This window comes from Hyperolius riggenbachi, chromosome 4, assembly GCF_040937935.1.
Source record: "Hyperolius riggenbachi isolate aHypRig1 chromosome 4, aHypRig1.pri, whole genome shotgun sequence".
Classification (NCBI taxonomy): Eukaryota; Metazoa; Chordata; class Amphibia; order Anura; family Hyperoliidae; genus Hyperolius; species Hyperolius riggenbachi.
In genome coordinates, this window is record NC_090649.1 from 285,260,207 (window position 1) to 285,278,696 (window position 18,490).

General features: G+C 43.4%; 1 protein-coding gene across 1 annotated transcript in view; it reads right to left on the bottom strand.

Annotated features, from left to right (window-relative positions):
* Window positions 1-5,759: 5,759 nt before the first annotated feature.
* The window catches only part of MCM9 (minichromosome maintenance 9 homologous recombination repair factor), a 77,083-nt gene continuing 64,352 nt past the window's right edge, over window positions 5,760-18,490 (bottom strand). The window contains exons 12-13 of the mRNA XM_068231368.1: window positions 12,284-12,429; window positions 5,760-8,187 (exon numbers count right to left, since the gene is read on the bottom strand). Of these exons, the coding sequence (XP_068087469.1) occupies window positions 6,738-8,187; window positions 12,284-12,429 (1,596 nt within the window). The 3' untranslated portion in view covers window positions 5,760-6,737. The remainder of the gene's footprint in view (window positions 8,188-12,283; window positions 12,430-18,490) is intronic.

Consider the following 18,490-nt stretch of genomic DNA (forward strand, 5'->3'; position numbering starts at 1 on the left):
TTGACAGTGAAAGTCATGGCAATTCCAAATAAAGGAATTCATTTTTGCCTCAGGTATATAAAATGTGCAAAATGATACATTTTCTTAAATAGCAGTACAAATGTACGTCGTGCCTCATATAAAGTAAGGTTGAGGTTTGAATACAACCATTTTGGCTAGTAATCCAAGAGACCCTGGAGGAATAATGCAGCCAGTATGCATTATTAATTATACGCTCAGTAGACCAACAGGAAGTAGAAAGCACTCAGACTGACGCTTATCTCATCACCGCACTCTAAAAGCCTGGCTGTGCCATAAACCAGACAGAACACATTTATTTAATATTGTGGGCAACAGGAGACATATGATGCAATTTCCCTCACATCCGCAATGGTTATGTGCTCCTTGCTGGAAATGGCCATTAGGGACACAGACAAAATTACAAACCTAAACAAACAAATGTGCACATCGTACCTTATCCACTTACAACACATTTCTGAAGTCAAACCTCCATCAAATGTGTGAAGTCTAAGTGAAGGCAAAAGCATAAATGCCTTGCTTCTGACAGTCACTCAGACTTTGCACATTCAAGGAAATGGGTTTAGCATTTTGAGCAAATAGTCTGATCTTCACATTTATTCTCTATGCCGAGGTACATCCATGTTTATGACTTTAAGCTTTATTAAAATAAGACTTTTGTTTTTAACTATCCTACCCAGTTCAACTCACAGAGATATACATTGGTGTTCACCATGGCTGGTCCCCGACTTAGGAAAACGACTGAATAGAAGTTGTGATCATATCTAAATTCCTGAGGCTTGTATAATGGCTACCTAATTTGGAGGCAACCTGTACCACATGAGTAGCTCTATTTAGATAATTTTATTCTTCTTTACAAGACTTACTTTTTTCACATTTACCATATCTCGTTATGCTGTATGTCAGTTCCAGTAACCTCTGTTAAAACAAAGCCCATCTCAACCCACACCACAAAGGTATTCCATTACTGTTCACTAATAATATAAAAAGTTGCGACATGTTGTAAATGAAATAAGTTTTACAGCAGTTTATACCTTTAGAAACAGTGCTCTTCTGCTCTGTAATTCGAATGATGCTGCAGGAGAGGAACATTTAGCAATGGGTTATCACCTGTACTTCTTCCCTTCAGCAAATTCTACACCCATTCTGGTAGAGTCCTGAAATTAAAGGCCTGAAGCAGGCATGTGGTCAAGCTTTTAGGCACCTGAATCACATACATGTAAATACTGGAGGGAGAGCTTCAGCCGGACTGCCAGGAAATAAACCTCGTTTTAAAAGAGAATAACTCACAACTTCCACATCCCTCCAATAGTGTCACTTTATTTGATATACTCTGGGTTCCTAGTACTACTTTTTGTTGTACTGCAACATCCTGCTCTAACACCTAGAGAAGAAATCTCTGGTCTCTTATAGCGGGATGCTTACAAAGAGAGTTACCACCTCCATTGTGGACTGTATAGGGAGAACCTGGACTAAACACTTCCACATATGTTGGTTGCTTATATTCTGACAACCATAACCACCAGTAGTGCTACTCGGTGTTTTTTTTTTACCTTGAACTGAATGTATCATGTCAGGAAAGCCCCTGTAAAGGTTAGCGGAGATGCCGCCCCATGGGCAAGCGGCATGGCGGCCATCTCCGCGTTCCAGCCAGCGGCTTCTGCCGTGCAGCTACATGCTGCTGGTTCGCCTGGTTATTCTAGTGCACACAGATTAAGAGCTGCTCGCGCCAGACGACAGGACCTTTATGCTAGTAGAAGGGGAGTCAGCTGATCCAGCCGGTCAGCTGACTCCGGCTATACTTCGGATTGGCTGAGTGACTGGGGCGGCGCTGTGGAGCGCTCTAGGTATATATAGGACTTGCCTGTCAGTTGCAAGTTGTCTGCTGTCGTGAATGCTTACGTGTGAGCGCACAGACCCTAGTCAGATCTTACAGTGTGTTAGAACCAGCCGGAGCTGGGAATTCACACTTAGACTCCGTTGATAGCTTTAAAGTACTATTATATTGTTTAATTATATAACATCCTTTAGTCTAGTTCCCAGGTGTTGAAACCAAGGACTCAACACCTAGACTAGGGCATTGCTATATTGTATTATCTTCTGCTAGTCTAGTTCCCAGGTGTTGAAACCAAGGACTTCACACCTAGACTAGGATTGTATTTATACTGTTTATCTGTTATGATATTTGGCTCTCCTGACTACTCTCTTGACTTCTGATTCGGTACTTCTGCCTATCTGATTACTGTTGCAAAACTCTGTTCGTACCTTGATACCGAATCAGCCTTCTGTCTTTGTACCTGATCTGTCCGTACATTGCCAAACTCGGCTTGTCTGACCTCTCTAGCCTTGCCAGTGGGCCTGACCACTGGTGAGAGTTCATAAGTATTTACCTGCTCCTCAGGTGAAGCTATATTCCAGCACTGCATGTTTCACCTGCACCTCAGGTTTCCACTGGCTGCAGTACTGTCTTATGTCACCTGCTCCTCAGGTGCCCTTTTAACTGTAGCACAGCCGGACTAGCCTGCTCCACAGGTGGTCCTTGGCTGCAGTACTGTCTGAAGTCTCCCGCTCCTCGGGAGACTTCTTCTTCTTCTCTCTATTATTGTTGCACCAAGCACTAAACACATTGGTAGTCCTGTGTCTGGCTATACCAGTATTATTGGCGATTCTGCAGATCACACATAATCAGGTATAGCATCTGTATTATTGGTGATACTGCAGATCACCAATAATCAGAATATCTGTTAGCTGACACCAATCGTTACAGCCCCCAGTTTATTCCTAAGCCATCCAATTGTCTAAAATGTAGCCCATTCTCAAAACCTCCCCAGCTACACTATTGGTGTTTAACTCTCAAATTGTAGACACACAGCTTGATTACATGCCATGTTGATCCTGCTTTTGGCCACTAGGTGGTATCACTAAAGGTAGGCACTAACGGTCCAATTTCTAGCGAAAAATCGTTCCAGCGATCAGAAATTTTGATCGGACGAAAAATTGTTCACTACACCATCAACTAACCAATCATTGCTTCCTATCTATCACGACCAACAAGAAAATCCAAATTTTTGTTTGCCGAAAATTCAATCGGATGATTGTTTTTATAATCGTTCATTATCGATTTTGCCCATCAACTGAGATTATTTACAACCAATCCGATCAGAATTTCTGATCGCTCGAACAATTTTTTGCAAGAAATTGGACCGTTAGTGGCCAGCTTCAGAAGATGTTTTTCTATGTAACAAAGAGTCATCTACTTGGTAGCAGTAGTGGAGCAGTATGCTAATACACATTGCACCAAGTGTTAGGTTCCCGGTATCTGTGTGCAGCAGTTTGAGGAGACCTCGGGGACCATTGGTAAATGTTAGACTGGCTCTAAGCAGCATTTTGAACCAGTAAGCATCATAAGTGCACTTATCCTTTCTGAACCATCTATCTCCAAATATTCATAATTCATATTTCCAGAGATTTCAGTTACTAGGCTATACAAAAATACTTAATCTGGTTACAAACTTGCCTTCAGAGACCCTGCAAGAAAAAGATTGCAGTCAACATGGAAGGTGAATTGCAGGTGGCAGATCAAGAGAGGGTCGTGGAGAAGAACTCCAATGTCCATCCACAGCGGGCACAATCTTGTGAAAAATGGAAGGCTACAGTGGTTTGCAAAAGTATTCGGCCCCCTTGAAGTTTTCCACATTTTGTCATTTTACTGCCACAAACATGAATCAATTTTATTGGAATTCCACATGAAAGACCAATACAAAGTGGTGTACACGTGAGAAGTGGAAAGAAAATCGTACAGGATTCTAAACATTTAAAAAAAAAAACTGCAAAGTGGGGTGTGCGTAATTATTCAGCCCCCTGAGTCAATACTTTGTAGAACCACCTTTTGCTGCAATTACAGCTGCCAGTCTTTTAGGGTATGTCTCTACCAGCTTTACACATCTAGAGACTGAAATCCTTGCCCATTCTTCTTTGCAAAACAGCTCCAGCTCAGTCAGATTAGATAAACAGCGTTTGTGAACAGCAGATTTCACACAGATTCTCTATTGGATTTAGATCTGGACTTTGACTGGGCCCTTCTAACACATGGATATGTTTTGTTTTACACCATTTCATTGTTGCCCTGGCTTTAGGTTTAGGGTCGTTGTCCTGCTGGAAGGTGAACCTCCGCCCCAGTCTCAAGTCTTTTGCAGACTCCAAGAGGTTTTCTTCCAAGATTGCCCTGTATTTGGCTCCATCCATCTTCCCATCAACTCTGACCAGCTTCCCTGTCCCTGCTGAAGAGAAGCACCCCCAGAGCATGATGCTGCCACCACATTTGACAGTGGGGATGGTGTGTTCAGAGAGATGTGCAGGGTTAGTTTTCCGCCACACATAGCGTTTTGCATTTTGGCCAAAAAGTTTAATTTTGGTCTCATCTGACCAGGGCACCTTCTTCCACATTTTTGCTGAGTCCCCTACATGGCTTGTGGCAAACTGCAAACGGGACTTCTTATGTTTTTCTGTTAACAATGGCTTTCTTCTTGTCACTCTTCCATAAAGGCCAACTTTGTGCAGTGCATGACTAATAGTTGTCCTATGGACAGATTCCCCCACCTGAGCTGTAGATCTCTGCAGCTCGTCCAGAGTCACCATTGGCCTCTTGACTGCATTTCTGATCAGCGCTCTCCTTGTTCGGCCTGTGAGTTTAGGTGGACGGCCTTGTCTTGGTAGGTTTACAGTTGTGCCATACTCCTTCAATTTCGGAATGATCACTTGAACAGTGCTCCATGGAATGTTCAAGGCTTTGGAAATCTTTTTGTAGCCTAAGCCTGCTTTAAAGTTCTCAATAACTTTATCCCTGACCTGTTTGGTGTGTTCTTTGGACTTCATGGTGTTGTTGCTCCGAATTTTCTCTTAGACAACCTGAGGCCGTCACAGAGCAGCTGTATTTGTACTGACAGGTTATACACAGGTGCACTCTATTTAGTCATTAGCACTTATCAGGCAATGTCTGTGGGCAACTGACTGCAATCAGACCAATGGTGGCTGAATAATTACGCACACCCCACTTTGCAGTTATTTATTTGTAAAAAATGTTTGGAATCATGTATGATTTTCGTTCCACTTCTCACGTGTACACCACTTTGTATTGGTCTTTCACATGGAATTCCAATAAAATTGATTAATGTTTGTGGCAGTAATATGACAAAATGTCGAAAACTTCAAGGGGGCCGAATACTTTTGCAAACCACTGTATGCTGCCCCTCTCTGCAGGACACCTCTTACCCACTGCTGACAGAAGAGTTGGGAAAGACTGCTGAGTTGGAACCTGACGCTAAGTGCAATTGAACTAAAATGCAGCCGTTCATGTTAATTACAGACGGGAGGAGTGAACGGTCTCCATATTACAGCACACCAAGTGTAAGGGTACTACGGGCAGATGGGCCAAGCTGTGGCCAACATATGGGGGAAAGCCGGTAACAAAAACTCTATGCTTATTGATTTGAGTATGCAAGTGCTATGTTAAAATGTTACATTCAAACTGTTGTACACTATAGGGAGCTATGGTTTGTCTGAGGGGTAAACTGGTCCAGAGCATCAATGAAGGAGCAGAGCTGAGACAAGCAGGTGTTGGCCCTTAACTAACGTACAGGTATTTTCAGACCCATGCAAGCTGGGTCATCCTCTAGGTGAGTAGCTTTGTAGAGGGTGTGGTGAAGGTGGCACAAGTAGAATATAAACAACGCTTTACGCAGTTGAGAGAACCTTGCATTTATTGGCTTAAAGTAGTACTACCGACAGGAGATGGGCAGCCTTTTAAGTTCATGTTTATGGGACTTTTAATCCCTTTGCGTTGCGCACCACCATAGTAAAGTATTTTCAATGAGAGTGCAGTTTTAACATGCAGCGCATTCATTGTCTTGAGACAGCGGGCGTGTCCGGTGAAACCGGTTGACGTCAACCTGGCACCTTTGTAGTGGATGGCAGATTGAGCATACTGCGTGCATTCTGTGGAGCCGCTTATGAGGTAACGGCGAGACCCTATTGGACTATAACCAGCTGAATTGCAAGCGCACAAACGATCTATGGAGAGTGACTCCAACAGAAGTGAGTGAGTGGTGATAACCTAACGAGTGACGATTGCTACAATCCGCCGGTGTGTTGATACTCGTCAGAGATCACTGAGGCGTGAGAACCATTTGGGTGAGACCACTCCTTATCACTCATTATGCGCCGACATACTGCTGGATGTTGAGATATAATTTATTTGCATGCAGTGTTCTGCAATATAGTGTGAACCCACCCTACCTTACTTAAAGTCCGTGGAACATCTTTCAAACATACAGTGAGAAGTCAATTGCTTCACTATCCATACAACCTTGGCACTATTAGAAAATGTACAGTTTTAATACAAAGTGGACTGCATAAATGTCAGAACTGAGGTACAAGTATATACATATTTATACATGTATATATATATAAGGAAAACTGTGCACTTTACATACATTCTCAGAGAAAATGTGATAGTAAGGAAAGAACAGGGAAGCAGCGCCATCTGGTGATGATATATAGAAAAGTCTTAATAACCACATCCAGGTAAACCCTCATCAGCAGGATTACCAATATCCAATACAAGGTTATTTTTTCCACCAGAAATATCACATTTTAGGTACTTAATATTAATGAAGTGCTTTGTGATTTTATCATAATTATTTCCCTTTCATCTCTCTATTTCAGTCAAATTCCAACATTTCATCATCCAAGTCTGTTGTGGAAAAAAGTGATTTGCTTGTAATTATGGTGTTGTTATCGGGAGGGTGTAGCTGAAAACATTTCCTCTTCCCTCCCACGCTAGGGTTCTTGGGAGATAATGGGCCTACCTTTTCAGCAGTTACATCTGTGGTATCACTTCTCTTATTTTCAGATGAGGAGGTGAAGGAAAATTTGGACAGCTTGGCCAGAGTACTAGAAGAAACCTTTTTACTTAGTGCTGCCTCAGTCTGTTTATTTCCCTCATGTAATACCACAGTAGAGGATGCAGTATTACTTGCAGCATGTACCTCTGCCGCCACTTCAGTTGGGGCAATATATGAAGAACTGCTTTCTTCAGGCTGTCTCACACAGACAGAACTGGTTTTATCTGCATTGGCTGCTTTATTCAGCATCCTCTGAAGTTTTTCAGCGCATTGCTGCCTTGATTCATTGGTTACCGTTCCACATGATATAGTTTCCCTCTCGCTAATCTCACATACACTAATTTCATTTCCTTTGCCCGCACTGTGTGCAAGTTTTGTTTTCTTTTTAAATGAAAACTTTGCTAGTTGGGCTAGTCTTGCTTGCATGTCTGGTTCCTGTACATCACATGTCCCTCCTCCAGGGTCACTCAGATTAGGCCGTCTCTTTCTGCCTCGGGCAGGAGTGCTGTGCACGGGACCAGCTGATGCAACACTGTCTTCTGCAGGATCTCCAGATTCCCACAGGTCTGTTGTGCTAGGCCTCTCAGATGTGCCTTTAAGAGTCTTTTTATTTAGTTTGTGCCATTTTTTAGAAACACGCTCAGTAACAACTGCATCAGGCAAATTGCTTCCTCTTGTGTCACCCAAGATATCTGGGCCCTTCGGTTTAGCATATTCAGACACTGTAGTTTTAGCGGAACCACAACTTCTAACATTAAGACCCAGTTGAACTTCTGTTTGATGTTCTAGGCTTGTGTAACCTGCAGCTTTACATATTGGAGACATACTGATTCCTTCAGTCCCTAACTGGATAGAGTCAAACCATCCCAGACTGGAATCACTGCCTGTCTTGTTTCGACCATCTGAAGGACTCAGCTTTTGTCCACTGTTCAGTTCTTCAGGAGATTTAGTTAGCTGGCTAAAAGATGTATTTTGGTTTGGCAATACACCAGGAATCTCTCTACCAGCCTGTGAATTGCTTGTAGCAACTCTGGCAGGTGACTTGTGGGAAGAGCATTCCGCTGTGTCTTGTGTCTTTCTGGCCCCCAAGTCTAAGGAGACCCTTCCTGTGTTGGCCTGCCCCAGGCCTGAAATTTCTGGCTGTGCATTAACATCATGTGCTGCGTAATCATTGTCAGAATGGTCATTGACCATATTGGTATTCTCCTGGAAATGCTGTGGCTGGCCCTGGTTCTCCTGTGGCTGGCTGGTGTCTAGATTCTGTTGTCTGTTCAGAAAAGAAAATACAAATATTAATGCCACTATGGAAGCTATGAAATATAGCTATAATATCAATGTATTTTGTATATCACATGCTTTAAAACAAGTCTGAAGCATAAAAAAAAACCCCCCCAAAAAAACAGATACTTACCTAAGGAGAAGGAAGGCTTTGGGTCCTATAGAGCCTTCCCATTCTCCTCATGGTATTCTCATACCCCCGCAGGCTCCTCCATTTGAATCTCCAGCCGCAGGAGACTTCAGAAGCACTCGTGCTCCCGAAGACCGGTGGCTCGTGCGTGCGCAGTATGGATCGGCCCGTTGAAAACAACCAAAACCAGCCCGACGTGGAAGAGAGCAGTCTATAACCCGTGCGTCTTAGACTTGGAGAGCCTGTGGAGGAACGCAGGGACCATGAGGTGAGCATCTTGTTTGTTTGTTTTTCCCCTTCAGACTCCCTTTACCACTGCGGGTGCGTGTATCTACGCCCCTTTTAACACCCTTTCCCCACCAGGGGCGTAGATACACGCACCCCCCGCCGCTGTCCACGCTCCCGAGCATTAGTGCACGCCACCGCCCGCTCGGAGATCAATGAACGGAAAAAACGTTCCCGTTCGTTGTTCTAAGCCCCCCAGCAATGATCGGCTGCTTCTATGAGAAGCAGCGCAATCATTGTGATTTTCCCAGCCTCATTACACTTCCTGTAAGCGTACTTCCTACGCTTACAGAACTCTTGCACAAAAAATTACTGTGGCCATCTTGTGGCCAAATAGTAAAACTACACCCAAAAACATTTTTCATATGTACAGTGTTACATTATAAATTAACTCATTACCTCCCACACTCCCCATTTTTTTTTTTTAATTAAAAAAAATTTACAATAATAAAAAAAAAATACATAAATAGTTACCTTAGGGACTGAACTCTTTAAACATTTATGCCAAGAGGGTATAACACGGTTACTTTATAAACTATGGGCTTGTAATTAGGGATGGATGCAAAACTGGAAAAAATGCACCTTTATTTCCAAATAAAATATTGGCGCTAAACATTGTGATAGGGACATAATTTAAATGGTGTAATAACCGGAACAAATGGGAAAATAAATTTCATGGATTTTAATTATAGTAGCATGCATTATTTAAAAACTATACTGGCCGAAAACTGAAAAATAATGATTTTTTCCCACATTCTTTCCTATTTTCCCATTAAAACGCATTTAGAACAAAATTATTGGCATAATGTCCCACCTAAAGAAAGCCTAATTGGTGGCGAAAAAAAACATAGTTCATTTAATTGCGATAAGTAATGGTGAAGTTATAGACGAATGAATGGAAGGAGCGCTGAAAGGTGAAAATTGCTCTGGTGCTCAAGGGGTAAAAGCCCTCAGTGGTGAAGTGGTTAAGGTTTCAGTTGACACTTTGGGATGAATTTACAAATGCTAGGACCTGTTTGTTACAAATGTCTCATCACAGGAACTCGCCTACTGTGTGAACACACACATGATGGGAAGAGGAATATTACTCATTAGTAACAATACTAAAGTTCTCCCTGTAACTTTTATATTATTTGATTGAAGAACATGTCTTTTCACTACTCAAGTCAAAGCTCACCATGAACCTGCTTAAAAACAAAATTTGGGCATATGGAAAGAAAATAATCTGAGGATAGATTTACTGAGCTGCAGGTCATCAGTTTTAGTTTTCAGTTATGTACAACAAGACCACCGTTATCTGGAACTCAGGCAACCAGACGTCTGAACTGACCCGCATAAGCCTGAGGGGGATAACGGGGGCTGTATTTTAGCAATATTCAGAGCTTTGCAGCAGCAACTTACTCATCCTCCAGGCACAGTCTTCAACACTTTCTGTAGCTCCCTGTGGCTATTGTACAAGTCCTATTGGGTCACATGGCATGACTCGTACACAGAGGACAGAGGAAAGCCGCTGGGAGCTACAGGAAGTGTTGAAGACGGTGCCCGGAGGATCGGAAAATAGTTTAGCTCCTAAGTAGTTTCTGCCCTGCACTGGGGGAGGTTTGTGCCATTTTCGGCCTGTTGCTCAAGCAACTGGCAAGCACACATATCTGGCATCAGTCAATCCCAGTCTGTGCTGGATATCGGGGGTCTTGTTGTAGTCAAGTCACTAATCATGACTGCTTTACTAGTTAAGGATGGATAGTAGCTGCTCTTCTCCAACCTCTAAGATCTACCTAATGGCCCTTTAAAGAGAACCTGAAGTTAGAGGGATATGAAAGCTGCCGTATTGATTTCCTTTAAAAACAATACCAGTTGCCTGGCTGTCCTGCAGATCCTCTGCCTCTAATACATTTAGCTATAGACCCTGAACAAGCATGCAGATAAGTTGTTTCTGACAAAAATCTCCCATTCATTTGCCACATGCTTATTTCTGGTGTGTGATTCAGATACTACTGCAGCCAAAGAGACCAGCAACACTACCAAGCAAATGGTATGGTTTAAAAGGAAATACATATGGCAGCCTACACATACCTCATATACCTATATACATATACCTGCTTCAGGTTCCCTTTAATATGATGAATATTTTCAGGACAGCTGACTATATGGTTATTGATACAACAAAGAGTTGTGTTTCGTATTCTGTTATGTTTATGCAGCGAGATTGAGTTGTAATTTGTGCCTGCCCCTTCTGCTCTCAGTAAGCTGCTCTCATTGGCCATCTGTTATTTCCACTATTAATGTTACAGGATTAGTGGACACTGGTCTTCAATTAACCTAAAACACATCTTCTAGCGAAACAGATAAACCAGCAACCCAGGGCAGTGTGTGCAGATCCAAATTATGCATGTTAGTCTCTACCCTGTTTTACTTGCAAATAAGAGCAGTAAAAATGACAGCTAGAGGTAGGACAAATATTTAAAGAGAGAACAGTCTTTCTCACATACACTGAGGAATTCAAATGCAGGGTATAGACTTAAAGAGAATCTGTATTGCTAAAAATCGCACAAAAGTAAACATACCAGTGCGTTAGGGGACATCTCCTATTACCCTCTGACACAATTTCGCCGCTCCCCGCCGCATTAAAAGTGGTTAAAAACAGTTTTAAAAAGTTTGTTTATAAACAAACAAAATGGCCACCAAAACAGGAAGTAGGTTGATGTACAGTATGTCCACACATAGAAAATACATCCATACACAAGCAGGCTGTATACACCCTTCCTTTTGAAGCTCAAGAGATCATTGTGTGTTTCTTTCCCCCTGCATCTCTCATGCACTGAAGTTTCAGGCTGCTTGTTTTTCTCCTGCAAACAGCTTTGCCCTTGTCTGTAATTCTTCAGTATGTGAAAGCCCAGCCAGCTCAGAGGACGATTTATCCAGCTTGTAAAAGATAAGAGAGAAGAGAGAAGCTGCTCTAATCCTAAATAACACACAGGCAGTGTGCATGGAGCGGCCTGGAAGAGGGAGTTCATAGCAGAACCAAAACACTGAAGAACGTGGCAGCCTTCCAGACACAGGCTGACAAGTCTGACAGGGGAAAGATACATTGATTTATTACAGAGACAGTGATAGTATAAAGTGCTGCAGTAAGCCAGAACACATTAGAATAGCTTTTTGAACTTGTAGGATGATAAAAAACAGGATGCAATTTTTGTTACGGAGTCTCTTTAACTAGTTCAGGAACGCATTAGGTAAAATCTACACCGTATCTGTGGCTCTCTAGTTCTGATGCTGATCTGTTTGATTTTATGGGGGCAGCCATCTTTTTGGTTGAAAGGAGGTGACAGGGAGCATGAGACACAGTTCCAACTGTCCTGTGTCCTCATCACCCCTCCCAGTTGCTAGGCAATGAGAACAACATAGGAAATCCCATCATGCTTTGCACAGCATCAGGGGAAAAATGCCCAGGCAGTTTTTTATGATGGGGCGGAGATTAGCTTATGTGCAGCTAAAAATAAGGCTTAGGTAAGAAAAAAAAAAGTTCTGATGCCGTGAAACTGTTAAAGAAACACCAAGCCTTTTTAGTGCTGCTGAGTAGATTTTTAGTCTGGAGGTTCACTTTAAGAGGAAATTTGAATCTAGCAAAGTAACATTTTCTGTATCTTACTACAGCAGCAAGTTTACTTACCTTTGGAGCCTTTGAAGCTCTTCCCTCAGTATGTTCTGGAGACCTAGTCTCTCTAGGAGGAGCTCACACTGCAGCTGGTACTGCTCCCGTGGATCATCTGGGAATGATGTATGGAGAGCATTGACTCCTCCAAGTAGAGCTCCTCCCTGTTGTGACAAAAAAAGCCAATGTATTACCGTAGATTCCATATTCCTTGCAGATAAATCTTAATGATTTGGGTTATTTGTTTCACAAAAAAATAAAGCTGGGACCCATCAGATGCCTCCCTGGTGGTACTGAATGATGGACAACTATGGGCTTCGGAGGAGTGACAACTGGTAGAGAATCTCTACCATGTGTCACTATTGCCTTCAGATATTTATCTTGGTTTTGTTATCCATCACTACTGAAATTTCTACTATGTTTGCTGATTAACAGAACTAATGTATAGCATTATTTTTTAAGCATACTCAATGGACAGAATTTTAAAAATTAGTGCCCAAGACTTGGCGCACACTATTTTTAGATGAAATATAATTATATGAAGGGTTGTAGAAGAGTTACAGATTAGTACCTGAACTGATCTGTGACTCTTGCCTCTACTGCCCCATGAGAGACTTCTGTATGTGGCTCTGCTCCCTCTTTGCAGAATACTCTGTGCTCCTCCACTACTGCCTCCTAGGCTGCCAATTTCCCTGGTTTCTGATATGGTTATCTCCACTGATTTAGAGCTTTGTTCCTTTATCAGATCTGCAGCCACTTTCCTAGAGGATCCCTCAAATCAGCCACCTGCTGACCATTTATTGAAAATGTAATCTCGCGTTTCCCCCTAGTTGGATGCCTGGGACAGACTACACAAGGAAGCAGAGGACGAACAACTGACATTGCTAGCAATTTCCCCTAATCCTTTGGTTCTAATTTGGCAAGTTAGCAGACATATTCAGTATGACCTAGGCCTGTTTACTGACAATGTTTGGTCTACTCCTCACCTTGACTTTCCCTCTGAAACCAGCTTTGTTCTGCTTCTTGTGAGCAATAACATTGTTTCCAATTCTGACTTAGCATACCTTTTTCCTGTCCACATTTTAACTTCAGAATCGGAATGCCTTAAAACTTGTCTGCCTGCTATCAATGTATACCAGGTGAGTGACACAAAGGGTGGATAAGAACAAAGTAGGCATGGGCTTTAGTGACACAAAAGGTCCATCTTTTTGTCTGATACAATACACGAAACATTAAGGGGTGTGAATAAACTATTGTGCCCAAGTGTAAGCACGGTATTCTGGCAAACAATGGATATACATTATGTTTAAATCTAGAAAATACACTAGCTTTTAAGTCACTTTCAAATTGCACATGCTAAAAAGGCACTGGCACATTAAAAAATACCAGAATTGGTGAACATATCTCTAATATAAAAAGTACCACTGTGGACAAAAAGAAATTGAATCCTCTTGTACTACACTTTAAAACTACCCATGGCTCAGATATATCGGGCCTACGATTCATGGGAATCTACAAATTAAATATCAGCCCGCGCCGTGGGGATTATGATACACAATTATTAAGAAAGGAATCTATGTGGATCTACAAGTGTGGAACTCTATTCCCTAAAGGCCTCAACAAGGATTTAAATATAAAATCTTTTCTGTAACGAACTGCTCTGAAAGATGTCATAGTTACATAAAAACTGTTCTAAGTATGCATTCAGACGTATGATGCAAACATTTATCTTGGCCAGTAGATGGCAGCAATCAGACTTTCTATTTTAATTTGTGTAAGATTACCCTATTTCAAGAAAGACTCGGAGGCTATAAAAGGTGCCGTCCCCCCTACCTACGTCACGTCTGACGAAGTCACGTGTGTCGTGACGAAACGTGTAACGCAATACACCTACGCAACTCGGAAGTGGACTACGGTCAGCTCACCCGTGCCTCCGCATCTCTTCCTCCCCCCCTTCCGCAACGCTGCACGCAACGAAAGTAGAGGTGATGTACGGTTCCGCAGTGACAGCCGTGGAGTGGTGAGAAAAGATCCATCCTTGCTTGTATTCACCTGGCCGCCGCCACACAATTCTAAGGGCAAAACGAGCGGCCATGCTGACGGTTAAATGGGGGTTGAGGTTTGACACTAAATGAGTGTCAGTGATGAGAAGCGTATATACATTGGTATAGAGGCGTGTATCTGCTAATATACACACGGGTTGATGCCATTACATCTGTTATTCCTGCCTGGTTGCCGCTGGTCGTTTTTTCTGGAAACAAGCTTACTGTGGGCCTGAAGATTGGGTATTGCATGCATGCTAGGACTCAAAAGGAGTGCACTCCAGGTTCTATGCTGTTGCCGGCAGTCAGTAGTTCCAGTTGGTTTTATGGGAGGGTATATGTTGTTTGATTGTTGTCTGTCTGTGGGCTATTTGGGCTTTTTGAATTTGTAAGCTAGAATTTCGATACCATTAAATTTCATACATTTATACACCAGCTCTGTGCTCCCTATACTTTTAATATTTTGATATCCTTATTTTTATGGGTGAGACGAGCCTATTTTGGGTTGATATCCCGTACCCTTTTGTTAATTAACATTAAAAAAGCATTCACATTTATACATTAATATGATTTACAAATCATTGCCTCCCAGCTCCTAATTCGTACGAAGAGCCGCAGCAGTGAATGTTGGGCGGCTTTTTGTTTTCCTCTTCTCCTCCCTGTGCCTCCCCTTCATTTCATATTCCTCCCCTTTATGTAGTAGTGCAGCTTGATTGGCTGCTCTCTCTGCCCCTCACGTTTCCCCAGCCACGCCTCTGCACCGCTCTGATTGGCTATACAGAGATGTCACCGACGTCATCTGTAGTTGCCGGAGGACTGAATACAAGACTGTTTGCGGCGGCTAATGCGGAACGTTAGTAGCGATCAGCTGATCAGAGCAGGCAGCAGCATAGAGCAACAAGTGCTGCACGGAGGTCTCACCACGCCACTGGGGCAGACATACGACACGTCAGAAACCCCAGGGCTCAGGCAGAGATGGAGACAGACCTCTGTGCACAGCAGCACTCATCAGGAAGGCCACAGCAGCTTTGTGTATAGGGTTGCCACCCAGCCGGTATCTGGCCGGCCCAGCCGTTAATTCTGCTACAAAGCCGGCGCCTTTACCGGCACGTCATTTGCCGGAAATTCTCGTAGCAGAACAGAGACGAGACCTCCCAGCTTTTTTCTTAGCTTGGCTTTCCTGTGGGCCACTGCCAGCCAATCAGGAGCGAGCATTTTCCCATCCCCAGGCTGTTTTCTTCTGACAGGCAGGCTCCTGGGGAAAGGAGGAGGAGCCGATCTGTGTTTCCTCTGTGAGCAGCGTGTCTGTGTGCCCCGTCCCTGCAGATTCAGTGCTGTCTGACTATAGCTGAGCGTGGCCGAGGCTGTGTGTGAGTGTATGGAGTTTCAGCATGGGGGAGAGAGGAGAGTTCAGGGGAGAGCACCCTGGCTGTGTGCATTCCAGGAAGCTGAGCCAGTCCAGCAGCAGAGTCCTGTGGAGAAAGGATCAGCAGCAGCTGCCCTGAGCCAGCCCAATATTTCAGCCTAAACTAACTGTGAAGCTGCCCAGCCAGGTAAAGAGACAGTGAGTCACACAGTCACTACAGGCTCTCACTGACAGCTGTCCAGGAAGCTCAGGGCTCATATACACTGGGATACTTTTGTGAGGGATTTTGCTGATCACCAGCGATCAGCAAATTGCTGTGTATAATGTAACCCTATGGGATCATTCACATTACAGAACTTGCAATTTTCCGAAATCGCCAATGCACTGTCTGCATCAGCATGTAGCATTTTTGGAGAAATTGTGATTCTCAGTCATTGAATCAAAATGCAGTTCACAATTCAATTCACAAGTGTGAATGGAATGCAAGTGTGAATGTGCCCTCTGTCAGACCTGGAACCCACTGGGAGTGTTTGCAGGGATCCAAAAAGCCAGCCCAGCACGCAGGAGACAGACAGAAAGCAAAGCCCAGCCACAGCCAGTAAGGGCAGCATGGTGGCGTAGCTGTAGTGGATAGCAATCTTGCTTTGCGGCGGCACTATCTGCACAGCGTTTGTATGTTATCCCCGTGTCTGCATGTGTTTCTTGCAGACACTCAAGTTTCTTCTCACATCCCAAAACCATACAAATAAGTTTATTGGCCACCCCCTAAATTGGCCCTAGATTATGATTGACACATAGTTATGGAAGGGATTAGATTGTGAGCTCCTCCGAGGGACAGTTAGTGACATAACTGTACTGCAAAGTGAAAAAGGAAGATCTGCATGTTCCTCGATGAAAAACATTTGTGGATGTATCAAACATGAAAAAACGGACACTATGCTTTCTGGCTACATGTCCAGTTTTTCACTTTGGATATGTGCACCAAACAAAGGTTTTCATTGGGTAATGTGCGGATCTTCATTTTTCACTTACTGCATTGGGACCGGCCATTAGACTGGTTAAAGCAGTATTTTCAATTTTCTATATGTACTCTATAAAATGAGGCAGAAGCTGTAGGACATTAGACTTTGGTAGGATTCAATTGTGAGCTCCGAGGACAGTCAGTGACATGACTATGTACTCTGTAAAATGCTGCAGAAGATGTCACTGCTATATAAATATATAATAATAATATTACACTATGACATTACACTATGACTATGGTAGGATGATTAGAGTGTGAGCTCCTCTGAGGACAGTCAGTGACATGACTATGTACTCTGTAATGTGCTGCAGAAGATGTCAGTGCTATATAAATACATAATAATATGGTAGGACATTACACTATGACTATGGTAGGATTAGATTGTGAGCTCCTCTGAGGACAGTCAGTGACATGACTATGTACTCTAATGTGCTGCAGAAGATGTCAGTGCTATACAAAAACAATATTAATATGGTAGGACATCAGACTATGACTATGGTGGGGATTAGATTGTGAGCTCCTCTGAGGACAGTCAGTGACATGAGTATGTACTCTAGTACATAGTGCTGCAGGAGATGTCAGTGCAGTATAAATACATAATGTGGTAGGACATTGATGACTATGGTAGGATTAGAGATTGTGAGCTCCTCTGAGGTGCAGTTGAAGACATGACTACGGTATGTACTCTGTAAAAGCACCTCGGAAGATGTCAACGCTATGTAAATAATAATAAGTTAGCCAAACTAAGATTACCTGTATGTTCCTCAATACTGCAGGTCAATCAACCTTCCAATTCAATAATTTTATCAAATTGGAAGAGAATCGATGCCAAATATTGCTGCCTGATCGATTTGTGGCCAAAATCGGAAGAATAAAGCGATTAGGAATGGCAGAAAATCTCTTTTTCAAGGGCTTTATCGGATGCGCAGTGGTAACCACGTTCAGTATTGCGACGTCTCCTCGTGCCTGTATGCAGTGTTGAAGGTTCACCTGTCTGCCACAATTCTTGGCCTCCTCCAGCGTCCGGCATCACCTGTTCCACATGACATTCTCGCATGTAATGAAGTCACTAAATGCGCCGGTGTCAGTGGTACATGCACTCATGGATACTGGACAAGGGCAGGTGACCCTTAAACATTGAACACAGAGGGGGAAACATACACTTGGGGGCCATGGCGCTAGGACAGTTTCCAATAGTGCAGTGTGTGGGCAGGCAATAGATCCCTCACTGATCAGATTCAACAGGTGGCCAATCCCAAGCAATGTAGCCACTTAGCCATCCAGTCAGCAACAACCAGAAAGATCCAGCCACAAGCCAGCCACTAAATTGCTGCCAAAGGCCAGCAACAACCAGTCAGGAGGCCCATCCACTCAGGCTAGGCAGTCCATCATGTGCAATTTCCGAAAAAAAAAAAAGACGTAGCAAACCACTCCCACTTTTGGGCCACACCCCCAAGCCGGTATTTTTCGACCCAAAAGGTGGCAAACCCTATTTGTGTATACACTCCCCCCTCCCTCCTTTGAGTCCCGATAGCAAAGCACGGGGGAGGGAGAGAGTGCTGAAATCATCCGAAGTGCAGGTGGGGAGAAGCAGAAGCAGGACTCTGTACAGAATAGAGATCAGGAAGCTGAAGGATCGGGTGCCTGGCTTAGAATAAACTTCTGCTGCAGACAGTGACTTCAAGCCTGTGTGAGTACCTGGTCCTGACCTCCCACCCAGGCAGCAGCATTAGATGGTGACCCCTTTGTTCCCTCTACCTACCATAGAGGCACTACAGCTCCCAGCTTGCCCA